General features: G+C 38.9%; 1 protein-coding gene across 2 annotated transcripts in view; it reads right to left on the bottom strand.

Annotated features, from left to right (window-relative positions):
* Window positions 1-18,506, bottom strand: part of LOC106069365 (alpha-2-macroglobulin-like) — a 237,685-nt gene extending 219,179 nt beyond the window's left edge. For both annotated transcript variants that reach the window (XR_008778985.1, XM_056036079.1), the window contains exons 1-3: window positions 18,220-18,506; window positions 11,002-11,191; window positions 10,745-10,913 (exon numbers count right to left, since the gene is read on the bottom strand). Coding sequence is in view for 1 of the 2 variants with exons in the window: in XM_056036079.1 (XP_055892054.1) it covers window positions 10,745-10,913; window positions 11,002-11,191; window positions 18,220-18,329 (469 nt within the window). In the remaining variant the exon portion in view is untranslated. The remainder of the gene's footprint in view (window positions 1-10,744; window positions 10,914-11,001; window positions 11,192-18,219) is intronic.
* Window positions 18,507-18,854: the final 348 nt, after the last annotated feature.

Genomic DNA, 18,854 nt, shown 5'->3' with positions numbered 1-18,854 from the left:
GGGCTTATTTAATGTCTAGGGGATGATTATTTTTAAAGCTATCACACACCAACCCGTCAGCATATAAATCGGGAGCAGACACGCAACGAGACAAGCAATGAAAGAGAGATACTAAGTTAAAATATGAAAAATATTTATTTACATAAATATTTACATAAAAGAATAAAAAGGGGGAGGGTTTGCATCTATCTCTAATCAATACTATATTTAATCATCACTCTTGCACTTAATAAGAGAGTATGTCACTTTGTCTTCTGAACTTAGCTGGTTGTCCTGCTTGGGTCGCAGCTGGCTGTGTCCTGGCTTGAGGTTCTGCAGCTGGAGGTGGCGCTCTAGTGGGTAGAGGGATGCCGGTGATACAGTTCTTGTGGAGTCTCAATCCAAAGTTCTGATATCTGTAGTGTGCACAGTAGGGCGGGTGGCTGGCTACCGTGGGCACAAGAGTACTGCGGGCAGAGCTGATCTGCCGTTGGCAGCGTCATTAGCAAAATAAGTCCAGTGAGTCGCAGAGGGTTTGGCGTAGCTATGACGTCTCTCACAGACTCTGGGTCTATAGGGACGTCGTACCTAAGTTGACAGGTGGGCTGTCGAATAGGCAGGCAAGTAGAGCCGATAGCGCCAAGTAGTAGAGTTGAGTAGATACGCGTAGGCAGTAGATGATACTCAATAACAAGTAGGCAGTTGTGCAGTGCTGAATAGCACTAAGTACAAAGGCAATAGGCAGTTGACTAGGCAGACAATGCCAAATAAATAGGCAAGTGATCCGATAAATAGGCAGACAATGCCAAATAAAGAGGCAAGTGATCCGATAAGTAGGCAGACAATGCCAAATAAATAGGCAGACACCTGAGGGAGGCTGTGGATAAATAAAGACAAATTAGGACATGTCTCTCATGCATCTTATTGATGCCCTCGACTGAGGTGCATTCGTCAGATTGGAAAATTGCTTTTGAGCACAATAGGGAGCTGATGACTAATGGGATTTGGAAAACGGATGGCTGATAGTAGCAATATAAAAATGTACCTAAAAGGAAAATAATAATCTCAATGAAACAGCACAAGTTGGAAAGAGAAAAATGGGGGGGGGGCGGAATGGGCGGTGGTCAGCGACCATGACGGTTTGTTTACACATGGCCGTCGGCCGAGAACAATGGAGTGCGCTTGAAAGGAGAGTGTCCGTTCAAGGGGCGCAACTCTCGTCAAAGTAGAATGACTAAAGGGGAGATAATTCACATATCTTTTCTAAGCGCAGTATTGGTGCGCTAGTAAAATTATCACGGCGGTCAGCGGAGATAATGGGAATAAACTAAGATGTACAAATATATACGTGGATACATCAACGATCAATTGAGCAACGTAGCATTAATAGATTAATGCAATACATAAATATATACATATGCCATGTTTATGTTTTCTACTTACGACAGAGAAATACACAATGCACTAATTAAATAAAAATGAAATAAGCGAAATACACATGATAGTATCCAGTGAGAAATATACACAGAGAATTAAGATGGAACTTGTGATTAAGTTCGGCTTACCACCAGGTATTCCTCTAAAAGTAAGAATAAATGAAATAGTCCAGACTCAATTGCTCAGCTAGAATGAGAAATGAGAGGGTCTGGCTTGATCTATTCTACTTTATAAAGGCCTGGGAGAGAAGGGCGGAAACAGGAAATGTCCTAGGCTTAAGATTATCTCTCACGTGGGTGAATTTGACTCGAGTTGAGAGTCGTGCCTTGGAGTGTCCAGAGGCATGTTGACCCGAGTAATCTCTTTGATCAAAGAGAGACGTGGGAGAGGGGGAGAAGAAAGATTGACTTGCATTCCACCCAAGGTGGTGTCAACTGCGACCAAAGAGACTGTGTGTATATCTTTCCCCGATCAAGGGGAGATAAGTGAAAAGCCGCCAAGGTGGTGGACTCAGTCTAGTGAGAAGAGGAAAGGGTGGGGCGAGCGAAGAAATTGGGGATAGAAAGGGGAAATAATTAAAATAAAATGAATAAATAATAATAAATAATAATTAATGCTGTGGTAAAAATGAGTGACTCTGACAGCAAGCTTTTGACTTGTCACAGTTACGACGGTCATCCGAGACGAGTGTCAACATGACGGTTCGGGAAGGATCGGCGTCGTGAACAGAGCTCAGGAGTGACGAAGCTAGAAACGTCGAGCGATGTTCCGCCCTGTTCTAGAAGGCCATTAGGGACCCTATATAAAGAGCGGAGGTGTCGCAGTCAAGACGGTTCACGAGAGAAGGTTTACGACAGGGCTGAGAACACGGTCGACTACAGCACAGAGAGCCCGGCATAGGGAGATTCGTAACAATATTGAAGAGGGGGTTTATCGTAAATTTTGGAGGGGTTTTTAAAATTAAAATCTTCCTTAACTGTGCTCTTGGAATTTGGGGATTGTCGTTTTGTTTTGTTTTATAGAAGAGGGGGATTTAACTGCAAAAAAACATGGTAGGGGGTTTAAACTCAAAACCCCCTGATAGTGGTTTTTAAACCCAAAGGGGGTTTTAAACTTAAAACCTCTGATAGGGGGTTTTAAACTCAAAGCCCTCTAGTAGAGGGTTTTAAACTCAAAACCCCCCGTTGTTTTTTTTTTTCTAATTCAAACCCCTTTGGCTGTGACACGGGGCAAGTGATAGTTAAGTATTAATATCTCTCCTAAAATAAACAAAATGAAAGCAAGAAATCACTCACTAAATTCCGACCCCCCCCCTGCGGGGGGGATTTCATTTCGGGGTGCGGTTGAACCCCAACTCCCCCGGCTACATCCATGATATATATATATATATATATATACCAGTACTAGTTTTATGTTACACGGGTCTTAATTTGCGTATCACTGTCGATATCACAATCACTGTCGATATCACAATCACTGTCACTGAGAATGTGTTGGAAACAAACGAAATGATAATGTTATAAGTAAAGCGAATGCGTGAACGTAAAAATAGTAAGAATGGAGCTATCAAAATAGCTAATCGACCTGAATCCATTTTTTTGAAATTAAAATATTTGTTTGTACGTATATTTTATTAAAATATGAAATGGAGTTTATTTTGTATGTTCATGTGTTAAAATATAAAGTAGATCTATAGATAAATATGGATCTAGAATTAAATTTACTAAATATAGGGCCTACTGGCTGGAATAGATTTCGTTCTTCGCTTGCGTGGAGCCTTCGCTCTGCGCATGCGCGACCTTTCTTTTAAGATGTACGCAACTCATGAATGGAATAATTAAAATGTATGTCAACACAGCTATAGAGAACGAATGTATGAAAAATGCTTAAGAAAATAAATTTGAATGTTAATTTGACTAAAATATGAAATGAATGGACTATAATTAGTATGTTCATTTGTTCAATTATAAAACTATCATTTTAGAGTTGAATTAGACCTAGGAAAAGAGAGTTGTGTAACTTTCAGTCTTGTCTAAAGTCTAATGATAGAATGTACGTCAGGAATTCTAAATTCGCAGATATAATGAATAAATTTATGTAAAAATGCTTTTAGAATACACATTTGAAGGTTAATTTAATTCAATAATGAGATCAATAGACTATATTTTGTATTTTCATGTGTCAAGTGTACTTTAAAAAATTAGATATAGATCTAGATCCTTTCGATTTTCTCTCATGTAGGCCTAAACATGGCTTAGATCCATTACTTAGAGGGCCTTAAGTTTGTTTGAAGACTACTATACATACGTCACGGTTCCAGTTAGTATCCATGGAACATTTATGCTAAGTTTTATCATTATTGGTCAAACGGTTTTGATTTCTATTCGTAACATACATACATACGCTTTACTTTCTACTTATAGTATATGCATATATATGTCTATGAATCTATCAATCGCTGATACAAATTAGTCTCCGATTTCCAGTCTAGATATAATATATATAAGTCTATGCATGTAATTATGCGAAACATTTTCACATTTATCTGCTCTTTATTTCCACTTTTAAGCTCTATTATACTTTCTTCAATTTAAAGCAGTGTTGGGCAACATTTTTTTTAGGAGCGGGCCAAAAATTTAAAAGGAATATTTTGACAGGCCATAATATATATATATATGCTATAAATTTCCAGGAAAACACTCAACAGGTTAATGATAATATAGATAAGGATTTAATGATTAAATAAAGAACACACACAAACCACAGAATGTCAATTTGTTCTAGATCTAGTTTGATTCAACGAAATAAGCCGGCATCTACTATCATGTCTCCATTTCCTCCTCTCCCTTGTTCCACGCTCGTGTGGAACAGTGCCTAGTGCGCACCATGTATCTCAGTGCGGAAATAGAGTTACAACACTGCTCCCCCCCTTCTCAAACCTGTTCGTCCCGAACAGAACCTGTACTGCCACAGTACTGATGAAGTCGATCTACATGGACGACCTTCAGCTTAGACTGGGGACTTTTCTGAATGCGGTATACGACGTCGTTGATTCTTTTAATGATGCGGTATGGAACATCCCAGTCTCTCTAAAGATTTGGAGACCTGCCCTTTCGTCTCTGCGGATTGTACAGCCACACCAGATCGTCCTCGTGGAACCCGGAGGCATTGGCCCGTTTGTCGTATCTTTTCTTCATCTGGTCACTGGTCATCTTGATATTTCTGCGAGCCAGAGCATGGGCTTCCTCCATTCGTTTTCGGAGATTAGTGACGTACTCCGTCGAAGTAGCTGGCTTATCACCTGGAACCCCGAATAGCAAGTCACATGGTAATCGCAGTTCTCGGCCAAACAACATCTTTGCTGGTGTATAATTTGTGGTGCCATGAACGGATCCCCTGTACGCCATGAGGAACATTGGAATATAGGTGTCCCAGTCATCTTGTCGTTCACTGGCGACCTTCACTAGGTGTTGTTCTAGAGTTCTATTAAAGCGTTCTACCATTCCATCCGATTGGGGGTGTAGAGGCGTGGTGCGAGTCTTTTCGATGCGGAGTGTCCGGCACATCTCCTGAAAAACTCTGGATTCAAAGTTTCGGCCCTGGTCTGAATGTAACTCAATTGGAGCACCGTACCGACTTATCCAGTTCTCTACAAGGGTTTCCGCTACTGTGGTGGCTTCTTGATTGGGTATCGCATATGCTTCAGGCCATTTAGTAAAATAGTCAATAACTACCAAGATGAACTTATTTCCTTTCTTGTTTTCATGGAATGGCCCGGCAACATCGATTGCGATCCTTTCAAAGGGGTTCCCAACGTTGTATTATTGCATATGCCCTCTTATTCTACGTTGCGGGCCCTTGGCTGCTGTACAGACATCGCATCTTCGGCACCATTCTTCAACATCTTCCCGGTAACGGAACCAGTAAAACCGCTGGCGCACCTTCTCCAAAGTTTTGTTGACACCAAGATGGGAGCCACTGAAGCCATTATGTATCTCTTTCAGTACTTTCAACACCCAAACCTTAGGTAGTATCAGCTGAAAGCGATTGCTTGTCCCGTCTGGCGTTTCCCATACTCTCTTGAGGACACCGTTCACAATTGTTAGGGAGTCCCATTGGGCCCAATATGCCTTGGTAGCGGTTCCCCTATCAGAGATGTGTTGCCAATCTGGTCGTGGTCCATCTTCCTTCATCAAGAGAATGGGAGCCAGATCTTCGTCTCTTAGCTGATCCTCTCGGATTTTTTCGTCCGACCACGGTCCGGAAGCTTCTACCCCAAGACAATGGCAATCGACGAACGCCTCCTTTTCTTCGACCTTTCTACAGTGCTTGCATTCAGTTTTGCAAGGTCTTCGGGACAGCGCATCAGCATTTTGGTGAGTCTGTCCTTTTCGGTGCTGAATCTCAAAGTCATAGGTTTGCAGACGTTCGATCCACCTAGCGACTTGACCTTCGGGACTCTTAAAGGAGAGTAGCCATTGTAGAGCGGCGTGATCACTTCTAAGGCTGAACGTTTGTCCATATAAATATTTGTGGAAATGTTTTATGGCGTCCACAACGGCCAGAAGCTCACGTCTCGTGACGCAGTAGTTTCATCCACTTTTTGGGACAAGGCAGCGCCTATTCCGGCACCACTCGCATCTGTGTCCAGTATGAATGTCGTGCCTGGTATAGGGTAGGCCAATATGGAAGATGAGGCAAGTGTGTTTTTCAGCCTTTCAAATGCCTGTTGACATTCCGTCGTCCAAATAAATTGCTTCTTTTGTTCTGTCAGTAAATGAAGAGCCCTACAAATGTTTGAGAAATTAGGCACAAAACGTCTGTAATATGTACAAAACCCCAGAAAGATTCTCAATTCATGAATATTCGTTGGGGTAGGCTATTGCCTTACTGCCTCGACCTTGTCGGGATCAGTGCTAACTCCGTCTCCTGACACGATGTGCCCAAGATATTTTACACTCCATCCAAACAAAGAGCACTTCTTTGGGTTGAGTTTCATCCCAGCGCCTCTTATCCTTTGAAACACACCATTCAAATTTGTAAGATGCTCTTCAAACGTCCTACCTAAGACGATAATGTCATCCAGATAGACAAGGCAGATGTTCCAGTTAAGTCCTCATAAGACACGCTCCATCAGTCGCTCAAAGGTTGCCGGAGCATTGCAGAGCCCAAAAGGCATTACAGTAAATTGCCAGAGACCGTTTCCTGCAGAGAACGCCGTTTTCTCTCTATCTTCGGGATGCATTCCAACTTGCCAATACCCGCTTTTTAAATCGAGAGTAGAGAATATCTGTGCTCCTGTAAGTGTATCAAATGTGTCGTCGATTCTAGGTAGAGGATAACTGTCCTTATGAGTGACCTCGTTCAACGATCTATAATCTACACAGAATCGCATAGAACCGTCTTTTTTTTCACTAAGACTATAGGTGAGCACCAAGGACTATTTGAGGACTCAATGACTCCTTGTTGTCTCATGCATTCTATCATGTCCATGGCTTCTTGTTGTTTTGCCAGTGGAAGACGACGTGGTGGATGTCGAATTGGTCTGGTGCTTCCTGTGTCAATATGATGTTGAACCATATTCGTCCGCCCGAAATCTGTCTCATCAGTCGGAAAAATATCATTAAACTCACAAATCAATTTTTCGGCACTGGCATATTGTTCATCCGATAAATTCGTCTTAATCTTCCCCAAGAGTCCTGTAATATGCGGGTGGGCTGATGCAGTGCTGTCCCTGATGATGTTATCATCGCTGCAATTTTGTATCAGGTCGACCGTATAGCAAACAGCTATGATGCTGTCTTTTCTTAGTTTTTTTTCACCCAAGCTAAGGTTCATAACTCTAACTGGTACTTTCTGATCTCTATCGATCATGACCAACGTCTTACCTACGGCAAATTCACTGTAGTTATCTTCCTTGCCCTCGACCAGTGCCGTTCTAAATTTTGTATGACCAGGCTCCAATTTTCCCCAAATAATCAATTCAGACTGTGCAGGCAAACTCGTATCCTCCGTCAACATGATTTTTCTGATTCGATCATTCTCTTCCTCATCCTTATCATTTAGTAAAGGAATCTCTACGTTCCCACATATCAAAGCTCCTCCGCCAATGTCAATAGAAAACCCGAATTTCTGCATAAAGTCGAGTCCTATGATGCAGTCATCGGTTATATTGGCGATCAGGAATTCATGAATGAAGAACTGATTTCCGAGCTTGAATTGAACACTCGTCAATCCTTGTATAGGCATCAACTCACCACTGGCGGTTTTTAAGGAATATGAGTTCACCTTGGTTATAATGTTTTTGTTCACGACCTCCGGCCGAATGACTGATCGAGAAGCACCAGTGTCCAGCAGAAAACGATAATTTTCAGCTCCGATTTTGCCTTCTACCTTTAAACTCTTATTCTGCCCCAGCACGGCGACTGGGATGACGGTTGCGGGGCTCTTATTCTCTGTGTCGCTGGATTCCGCCCCTTGAAGCCGGCGCGTGCTAGTTTCCCTGGTAGCCCCGGGAACCAGTTCGTGCATTCATTTCTGATCTGTGATGGGTTCCGGTTTGTCGAGATTTTCCAGTACAGCTTCTTTGAATATGGCCAAGTTCACCACAATTCCAACATCGTACAGGGGCCCTGGGTTGATTTTCTGGTATCCGGATTGTTCGCCTTTCGTCCAGTGCCTCTGTCACCCTTCTGACAAGTTGTGCGAATTCCTCCTCCATGACGTCCAGCCTTCGGCCCTGGTGAGTGCCCCCAGATGCGTCTTTGGCAACCTCGTATGACAGAGCGTAAACTAGGGCTTCGCTTGCCCTGCGTTTACCACTAACTCTTGTGGCTTTCTTCAACTCAGGGTCTCGAAGCGCATCAATGAAAGCGTCTGTGATGATGACCTCCAAGAAATCTTGTGCGGCGGTTGGGTAGGCCAAATGTGCGAGGCGTTCGATGTCTGTCTCTAGCTCCTGTAGTGTCTCATCGGGGCGCTGTTGTCGGGTCTTCAGTTGCACTCGATAGACTTCTTGCAAATGTTCATCCCCGTATCGGAGTTCCATAGCTTGGACAAGAGCGGCGAAATCCTACTGGTTCGGTAGAGACTGAAGCAATTCAGAGGCTTTTCCTCTTAGAGATAATACAAGGGCGGTGGCTTTCTCTTCCTCACTGTTCCATTTGTTAACTTTTGCCGCTGCGTCAAATTGCTTCTTATACACGGACCAGGACACGGAACCATCAAATACGGGGGCCTTCATTTTCTTGGAGACTTCAGGTACAAATGACGTCATATCGGCATCTGGTACATTTCTGTGCTTGCATTGAGCTTGTATCTTCATTTCATCGATGACCTTCTCCACTGCGTCTACCCTCTGTTTCATCTGTTTGTCCATGTTGGTGATTCTCTCCTCCACAGCTTGCACGCGTTGGTTCATAGCCAATAACTCGGTTTTGATATTCCCGATTCCATGAGATCTATCTTGTCATTGGTGTTTCCTAGCCCTGAGTTTAACTGTTCCGCATAGAACCAATACTTTCGAGCACAGCTTCCATATCTGGTTCAACTTCAAAAAGATAGGTGTCCTGATCTGCTTCTTCCTCCATCAAACTCTCTCGTAGGCGTGCCTCTAGGGTTTCCTTATTTCCAATAGTCTTCAGACCTCGGTCACGGAGTTCCCGCTTCAGTTCCTTCATAAGGAGTTTGTTTAGCGTTTTCGTGGTAGCCATTATAAATCCCACTTCTGACACCAATTGCTATAAATTTCCAGGAAAACACACTCAACAGGTTAATGATAATATAGATAAGGATTTAATGATTAAAGATCACACACAAACCACAGCATGTCAATTTTTTCTAGATTTAGTTTGATTCAACGAAATAAGCCGGCATCTACTATCATGTCTCCATTTCCTCCTCTCCCTTGTTCCACGCTCGTGTGGAACAGTGCCTAGTGCGCACCATGTATATCAGTGCGGAAATAGAGTTACAACAATATATATATATATATATATATATATATATATATATATATATATTCGAAAAAGATTATGCGAGCAAAATAATTCTTTTCTGATTTGGATTTTTGTTTTCTTTCATAATCAGGAATGTTATTTTGTTAGAAGTGAAGTATCGGGATGTACTATAGTCCTAATGAACGACTTTGGTTTCTTTGCATAAGAGACACCATCGTTGTCGCAAAATTACTTTTATGTTTCAACTCGTATTATTATTAATGTCTAGACCTAAAGACCTATCGTTGGAATATTATAAAGTGTAGCAAGAAGCAGGTCTATAAGTTCGCTCAAGTGGAAAGGAGGATTAAGCGTAGTAAAAAATGTTCCATGATTTTTAGCGGCCCCGAAGGGGGAAAAAAACATTAGTTTTGTGTGTTTGTCTGTCCGTCCGTCCGTCCCGTTTAGATCTCGTAAACTAGAAAAGATAGGGAAAATCCGCCATCACAATATATTACTATTTACCATATTTTTAACACATTTTAACACGGTTTCAGATTTTTTGTCCAAAATATTTTTTTTTACAATTGCATTGCTAAGTTAAGTAAGTTCTGTTATACTAACTACTACATTTACAAAAAAAAAATGTTTACTTTTTTTTAAGATAAAACATCAATTTAGTATGCATACAAGTGGAAAATAATTTAAAACAACAAATAATAAGTAGTTTTTTTAATATTATCGCGTCAACTCCAGTACCGTCATGATTCTATGGATCTCTTAACTGAAGCTATTTTTTTGATTTTTTTTTTTACGGAAAGGTTTAGTTTTTTTCTTGAGGCTTTGAATAAGAGATTGACCCTTTACAAAACAATTAGATCAATTAGATAATCATCATAAGACATCAGTTAGGCCAAGTTCACATTTAACTTCACATTCACTTTCACCTATCTACCGGTCTGCTGGATCGTTGGGACAAAACACAAGACCTGTCAACCTTCTTTCTCCATTCTTCTCTTTCATTCGCCTTTGATATAATTTTCATTCTGATATTCTTTCTGAAAGTATTGAAACCTGCCTTTTTACCTGCCTGGGTGTATCACTTCGGGGGTCGATTTTGATTTTGTGTTTCCACAAAAACTGTCTTTGTAACCTTGTTTAATCTAACATTCATTAGTTATTAAGAGAAAAACAATGGCTCTATTAAGCTTTTTTAAAAAAAGCATTTTTAATTTTTCTAGTTGTAACTAACCCTCAGACCAATGAAATATTTGAAAGCTTTTATGTTAGTCAATACAATTAGGGTCCATATAAATCAGAATTCAAGCAAATATCAGTTCCAAAGAAATAGTGTAAAGAATTACAGATAAAAATTAATTTCTCCAATATACCTAGTTGTTCCTGTCTGTAAATTGGTTTGCTCATCTGTATGAAAATTGATGCGTGTTTCGGTGTAAATTCAATCTCAGTTTCATTGAAAAAGATGTTGCCACTAACAAGTTCATCTAGACGACCTTCAACTCGAAGTTTATAATTCCCAGCTTCAGCATTGGACGGCATCTGAATTGATTACATAAGAAATTGTAGTTCGTCTGCTCGAAAACTTGAACAATGACAATCAAAAGAAACTCAAAAGTTCTTTACCAACCTGTAGTTGCATAAGCCTGCTAGATGGTCGTTCAAATTTTAAAATACTGCTTGTATATTCTTTATCACTTTCAACGATGGATACCCGCACACTTATTGCATTTTCATGATACTCCATTCTTAAAATTGTAGCAAAAACTTGAAACACTTGTCCAGCACGAATTCTTCTTGGTGCTGTTATCATATATATGCTAAACAAAATAATGATATCATCTGTTATCATATAAACGCTAAAAAAAATATTGATATAGTATGATATCATACACATGTATTCAAATGAGGTCTATGTGAATTTGTTCCATCAAACTCTTTTCAATGTGTTTTCAACAGTCTGTTTATCATACATCCATTTTTTTATACAAACAAGTTCATAATTACTATTGCTCTTTTTAGTTTGCAAATTCATGGCTGGAATCTACCTGGCTGTACAGGGATCTCAGAAACTGCTCTAAACATTTTCTGTGAAATTGGCCAGACAGTGAGAACTCTGGATTGACCGTTATAATAATAATAATAAAAACTAATTAGAAATGTAATTAAAATTTGAATTTTATGTTCTCCGAGTAAATGTATACATTCGTGTAACCACGTTGGGGGGGGGGGGGTATTTGGGCGGGGTTAAAAATCCATTTAATTTTTTTAAATCTATCAATTCTTAGTTTTAAAAAAGATAGTCAGACAGCTTTTTAAAGGAGGAATTGCCTTGTTATCTGTAGTGATGGGCAAAAGTTAACTAAACAGTTAGAAACTTTTAGTTTAACTAAAAAAATAATTAAGACCAATGTTTAACTAGAAAAAAAAGTTTAGTTAAAATCGTAGTTTAATTTTTTTTTTGGTTACTAACTAAAAAGCTTAAATAAAATTTGTACAACTTTTCAACATGTGGTCAGAGTTGAAACACACATCCCTGTTTTCTGGTCATGTGATATCAATAACTTTGATTATCAAAAAAATGATGCAGTTAACAACTATTTAGTCAGTCTGCCCGTAATCCTTTAAGGATCACTCTCCCTTTTTATAACAAGGGCTGAATTCTATACAGTTAAATCATTAAAAACAAGGTATATTCACAGTTAAAATAGTAAAGGTAGTAAAAATTTAATAATTTGGTAAAAATCTTATGTAAATATTATATGTTCACAGTTCAAAAATCAGATCTTCGGACAAAGCCTAGTAACTTCCCAGGGTTGACACTATCAAACAGTATCTTTAAGCTAGTTGCTCCAAAATACCTCTCCCTGACATCCTGGTATGTGGGGCAATCAACGAGGATATGTTCCACGGTGAGGCGAGAGTCACAGTACTCACAAAGTGGGGGCTCGTCTCTCTTCAGCACAAAAGAGTGCGTGATGTAGGTGTGGCCAATCCTAAGTCTGGACATGGTCGTGCTACCATGCCTTGTCAGACCCTTAGATGTGGGCCGCCACCTGTCATCCGCCACAATCTGCCTGAGTTTACTGTGAGTCTCAGCCTCCCATCGGTTCTGCCACTCTCGATAGGTGGCAGAGGCAATACTTTGTCTCAGGTCCGAGCAGGGAACCTGAGTTCCTGACACCGCATGATTTAGAACTCTCTTTGCTTCTCTGTCTGCGGCTTCGTTTCCCTCAATGCCAACATGGGAGGGGACCCAGATGAAGGTGACATCCCTAAGGTCGGCTGTTATTTGGTCCAACAGCTTCAGGCTCTTATGTACCAATGGGATGTCAGTCTTCATCCGCCCCAAAGCTTGCAATGCAGATTTGGAGTCGGAGCAGATTATAAATTTCCTCTTTTCTGGTGCTTTAACGGCCATAAGTGCAAGCGATATTGCGTGCAATTCGGCCGTAAAGATGGAGCAGCCATCGGGGAGTCTACGGGAGATTGTTTTGTTCCGAAAGGAGCAGGCACACGCGACCTTTCCCTCCATTTTGGATCCGTCTGTGTAGATGGTGCCACAATCTCCGTAGCTCTCCTGCAGTTCCCTAAAGTGGACTTGTAGTATGCTTGGGTCTATATTTTCTTTTTTGAAATTAAGGAGGGATCAATTTAATTTGGGTTTATTTATTAGCCAAGGAGGATTCTGAGGGGTTTCTATTTTAGAGATTTGGTCAATGGGTGGGGTTAAATTTTGGATGGGTTCTCTCATTCGAAGGCCAAACGGCTGTATGACGTTAGGCCTTCGATTGTATAATTCTACCTCTGTGGGGTTAAATATGGAGTCAAAAGCAGGGTTCGTGGGGTTGGATTTTAGCTTGACTATATACTGCATTGCAAGCTTTTTTATTCTTATATCCATGGGGAGTTCTCCAGCCTCCACATGGAGACTTGGGATAGGTGATGTACGAAACGCGCCGAGACAGAGACGCAGGGCAGCATTTTGTATTGGTTCCAGTATTTTTAGATAAGACTTCCTTGCTGCTCCATATATTATGGATCCGTAGTCTAGCTTGGATCGAATTAGACTCCGATATAGCAGCAGCAAGGTATCTCTGTCAGCTCCCCATTTGGCTGAGTACTCTGAGTATGTTTAATGACTTTTGACATTTCTTCTTAAGTTCCTTAATGTGGGGGAGAAAATTAAATTTGGAATCTAAGGTGAGGCCTAAGAATTTTGTAGTTTTCACGACAGGGATCTTCTTTTTGTGTATAAATAGTTCAGGGTCTGGGTGGAGTCCCCTTAGATTACAAAAAATGCATACTAACTGTTTTGGAGTCTGAAAATTTAAAACCATTGTCGTTTATACATTTGCATGAATGGATGAATTTGACCAAGAGGAACACTTAAACTCAATAAATGTGTTGAACATAAATAGGGACAGAATGACAGCATTATTCATGATAAATGGTCAACAAATAAGATTTCAGAAGTTAACATTATATGTAAGAAATATTTTAAAAAGACACAAATTAAAAAGACTGTTCAAACATTAACAATGTGGAATGATTCCAAATTAAAAACAGATGAGAACATAGCTCCAGTGGTATCACCTTGTCCTAATATACCATTTGCATTTCAAAAGAAAGTGGAAGCAGAAATAGAGACATTAGTAAAAAGAAAATATTAATTTCTGTAAATGAACCAACAGATTCGGTCAGTCAGATGGCTGTGGTTCAAAAGCCAAATGGGGATTTAAGGATCTGCATAGACCCAAGTCATCTAAACACTGCTTTAAAAAGAGAACATTTTAAGTTACCAACTTTGGAAGCTGTAATGCCACGGTTCCTTTTGGACTAAGTGTAAGTGGAGAAATATTCCAGAAGAAGTTAACAGAAGCATTGTTAGGATTAGAAGGATGCATTAATGTGGCTGATGATATTGTGATTGTGGGATGTGGTCAGTCCAAAGAAGAAGCAGAAAAAGATCACTCTGACAAACTGAAGAGATTAAGAGAGAGTTGCAAAGAGAAATGCATTAAATTAAATGAAACTAAAACAGTAGAGAAACAAGACCAGATAAGTTTCATGGGACACTGCATTAGTGTGCAAGGCAGAAAGCCTGGCATAAAGAAGATCAAAGCTATTCTAGAAATGAAAAAAAAAAACAGAAAATAGCCAGGAAGCAAAAAAATTATTTGAAATGGTGCAGTATTTGTTAAAATTTTTGAACAATCTAGCCGAAGTGTCTCAACCATTAAGAGAACTAACAAAGAAAGACTGCAATTTTACATGGACTGAAAAATGTGAAGAGGCATTCAACAAGATAAAAACAATGATTATCAATACTCCAGTTCTTATATTCTACAACCCAGACAAGAAACTTGAAATACAAGTGGACAGTAGTCAACATGGACTTGGAGCTGTATTGAAGCAAGAAGGACAACCAATAGAATTCGCCTCTAGAGCATTGACACCAACTGAAAAACGGTGGGCTCAGATTGAAAAAGAACTACTTGCCGTAGTTTTTGGGCTAGGAAGATTTAATTAATATACTTTTGGAACACATGTAATAATAATAAATGATCATAAGCCACTTGCAAACATCTTTAGGAAGCCTCTAAATCAGGCTTCAAGAAGATTATAAAACTTGATGTTAAGGAGCAATCGTAATGATTTCTCATTTCAGTGGGTTGAAGGAAACAGTTTACACATTGCTGACACATTATTACGACTGTGCAGTCAAGAGGAGAAGCAAGATGAAGTTTTTAACATATGCCAGACACAAGTTGTGGACATACCGGATCCGTTATTAGAAAGAATAAAACAAGAAACAGACTTAGATGATACATTAAGTAAATTATCAAAGCAAATTATGAATGGATTGCCTCAAAGAAAACAAGATTTAGACAACACGATAAAACCTTATTTTGATTTTGCTGATACTTTGGGACTTAGTAATGGAGTAATCTTGAAAGGAGAAAGGGTAGTCATACCTTTCAGTATGCGCAAAGAAATGAAGAAGAACCTGCACACAGCACACATCGCATATGATGGAATGATGAGGAGGGCCCGACAGACGATGTTCTGGGTTGATGAAATAAAGCAGATGGCAGAGACATGCACTGCTTGTCAAGAAAGGAAACCTATGAACCAGAGAGAAGCACTTATACAACATGATGAAGGAAATGTTCCATGGGAAAAAGTTGGAGCTGACCTGATGGAAGGGGATGGAAGACAGTATCTAATTACTGTAGATTAGTACTCTAGTTTTATTGAGTATGATTATCTGTCAACAACAACATCACAAGATGTGATTAGAAAATTGAAAGGGCAATTTGCTCGTTTTGGTGTTCCTTAAAATGTTAGTAACAGATGGCGGTCCGCAATTTAGTTCAATGAGTTTTTTAGATTCACAACATCGAACATCACTCACATCAGATCAGATCCTGGTTATCCGAAAACAAATGGGAAGGCTGAAGCTGCTGTAAAGATAATGAAGAACTTAATACTGAAAACTAAACGTAATGGTGATGATCCATATGCAGCTTTACTGGAACTCAGAAACACACCTCGGCAATGTACTGGATTTAGCCCAGCTGAAATGTGCCTCAAAAGAAGTCCTCGGACATTGATTCCCAGCACTTCAAAGTGTTTAAGTGAACATGTTGTAGCTGACAAGAAAGAGAATTACAAACGACAAGTAAAAAGACACTATGATAAGCAAGCTCTGGATTTACCAAAACTCCATCTAGGGCAAACTATTTATTACCAAAACCCAGGTCAAACAGGATGGTATCCCGGAATAATCAGGGAACAACCATCTCAAAAGATCTTATAAGATGCCTTCGGTGGATTTGTCAAAAGCTCGCAGCCCAAGTGGGCAACATAAGAGGGATGTATGAAGGAATAAAAAAAGGCTCTTGGACCCTCCCAAAACAAGTCAGCTCCTCTTAAATCAATCACTGGTGAAATTATCACTGACAAGTGCCAACAAATGCACAGATGGGTTGAACATTACTCTGAGCTCTACGCCACAACATGTTCAGTCTCTGCCTCAGCCCTTAAGGCCATCATACAATTACCCACAATGAACGAGCTAGACGAAATACCCACCCTGTTAGAGCTCAACAAAGCCATACACAACGAACCCGGATTCAATGGTATCTCACCAGATCGTCTAAAACAATGCAAAACTACACTAATCCAACCTCTACACGAACTGCTTTGCAAATGTTGGCAAGAAGGTGCTGAGCCACAAGACCTGTGGGATGCTAAAATCATTACACTGTATAAGAACAAAGGTGACAGAAGCGACTGCAACACTTAGGAGGGTAGTCTCCATCCTAAGTATTGTAGGCAAAGTCATTGCTTGAGTGATACTTCCCAGGCTACAAAAACACGCTGATCGGGTCTATCCAGAATCATAGTGCGGCTTTCGCTCAGGGAGATCCACGATTGATATGATTTTCTCCATCCGCCAACTTCGGGAAAAGTGCAGAGAACAAAGGATGTCTTTGTATATTGCGTTCATTGATCTGACAAAGGCCTTAGATCTAATAAGCAGAGATGGCCTCTTTAAAATTTTACAGATAATAGGATGTCCACCCAAGCTACTAAATGTAATCGTATCTTTCCACCAAAATATGATGGGTACAGTGCAATTCAACGGTGCCTGCTCTGAAAGTTTCAGTATAAACAGTGGAGTTAAACAAGGATGTGTCCAGACTTCAACCCTTTTTGGAATACTATTTTCACTGTTAATCCACAACGCGTTGATCTTTACACTTAAATAATTATACACCCTCCCTGCCCATAAAATAAATAAAATCGGCTGGTTTTAACAACCTGACCAGATAGACGTACACGTGTGGGCCTATAGTGTACTGAGTGATGAGTCCATAATGACAAAACCACCCCAAGTTTTTTTCCCTTGCGCGTTAAACGGTTATGCAATAGTGTTAGTTATATTTTTAGTGGTCAAACAAGAAAATATCACATCGGCATGGTTAGTCAAGCATGTATTTTACACTATAAAATAGTTATACAGGTCAAATGTTTCTTAAAACTCCAACGATTTCATTCCTATTTCTTTGGTTACTAGATCTAAATTTAAAATTCTATATCTGTGTTATTTAATGAGATTTTAAACTTTACCGGTATAAGTAAGATTTTCTGTTAAATGATAAGTTAATATAATTTTTTTAAAAAGAGTACCATTCTTTTCTAAAGGTTTTAATTCAAGGCAAAAATACAAGCACACATATTTATTTAGACATCTTTTTATTTTATTGTATTGTGCATTAACGTTTATGTAAGAAACATATTCCTTATTACTGATTTTATTATTGGTAAATATTTCTAATCGAACCTTAGGCATACAGTCGGATGATTATAACTATATAGGTCTTGTTCAACCCCCCCACCCAAAAAAAAAAAAGTTATGAAAAGTTTAATTAATTTTCTTTAGTTTAGTTTAACTATATTTTGAAATTCATTATAAACTTTTAGTTTAACTACTTTATTTTAGTTGACAACTAATTTTAGTTTAACTTTTAAAAGTTAGTTTAGTTCCCATCACTAGTTATCTGTTTAGTTTAGCTTACTTCAATGACGAATCACACTTTAATTTACCTCATACGCATTTAATCATTATCATTGGTCTTTGCAAAAAAAATTATAATAATCATCAGTTGTACTTTATATTCAATATTTTATATTATTGTAATTCTTATTTAAGTTAATACCTCCTCATCAATTTGTTAGTCATCCTTCGTTGAATGCCATAACTATAAATTAAATTATTAAAAATGTTAGCACTCAAATATCTAAGTTAGTCAAATAAACCATTAATTCATTTACTTACGGAGGTCTCCCAAGCTCACATCCTGAAGAGTTTTCAATCAAGCAATGTTCATGACCTAACTGACCAATAGCTAGTGAAACGAAGTACAAAATAAGAATGACAAAAAACATTGTTACTGCTTGAAGAATTCACTTATCCAGAAGGACAAAACTATCAAATGTTTTCAACTTCTGGCTTGAAATCAAAGTTTTGCATCAACATCTAACGAAACTATTTTTCAAAAATAATAAGAAAGAAAGCTTTTCCGCCATTTTCAGCTGACCCCATTTGATAATGTTATTTCGACCCAGGATATAGCTACTTTTTGGTCCACATTATTATCATTTATTGAAATACTGTAAAATCAAAAATTTGAAAGTAATTTTAATGTGCATAAAACCCAACTTTCTAATTGTGCAATTAAATTATCCATGAAAATGTGTTCTTTCTACAACAAGTATTTTATTATATAATAATTTATATTATAAATTATATTATTTACCAAACGTCAATTAAATTTATTGTGTTGTGTTTTTTTAACAGTATAGTCTTATATTTTAAATACATTTATTCTTTCGATGTGAAAAACACAATATAATTCAAACAGTGAAAATAAAGCTTATCTAATTTACTCATTAATAAATTGATTTTGTTAG

Source organism: Biomphalaria glabrata, chromosome 7 (genome assembly GCF_947242115.1).
Source record: "Biomphalaria glabrata chromosome 7, xgBioGlab47.1, whole genome shotgun sequence".
Lineage (NCBI taxonomy): Eukaryota > Metazoa > Mollusca > Gastropoda > Planorbidae > Biomphalaria > Biomphalaria glabrata.
This window is presented reverse-complemented; position numbering and strand designations above follow the sequence as displayed.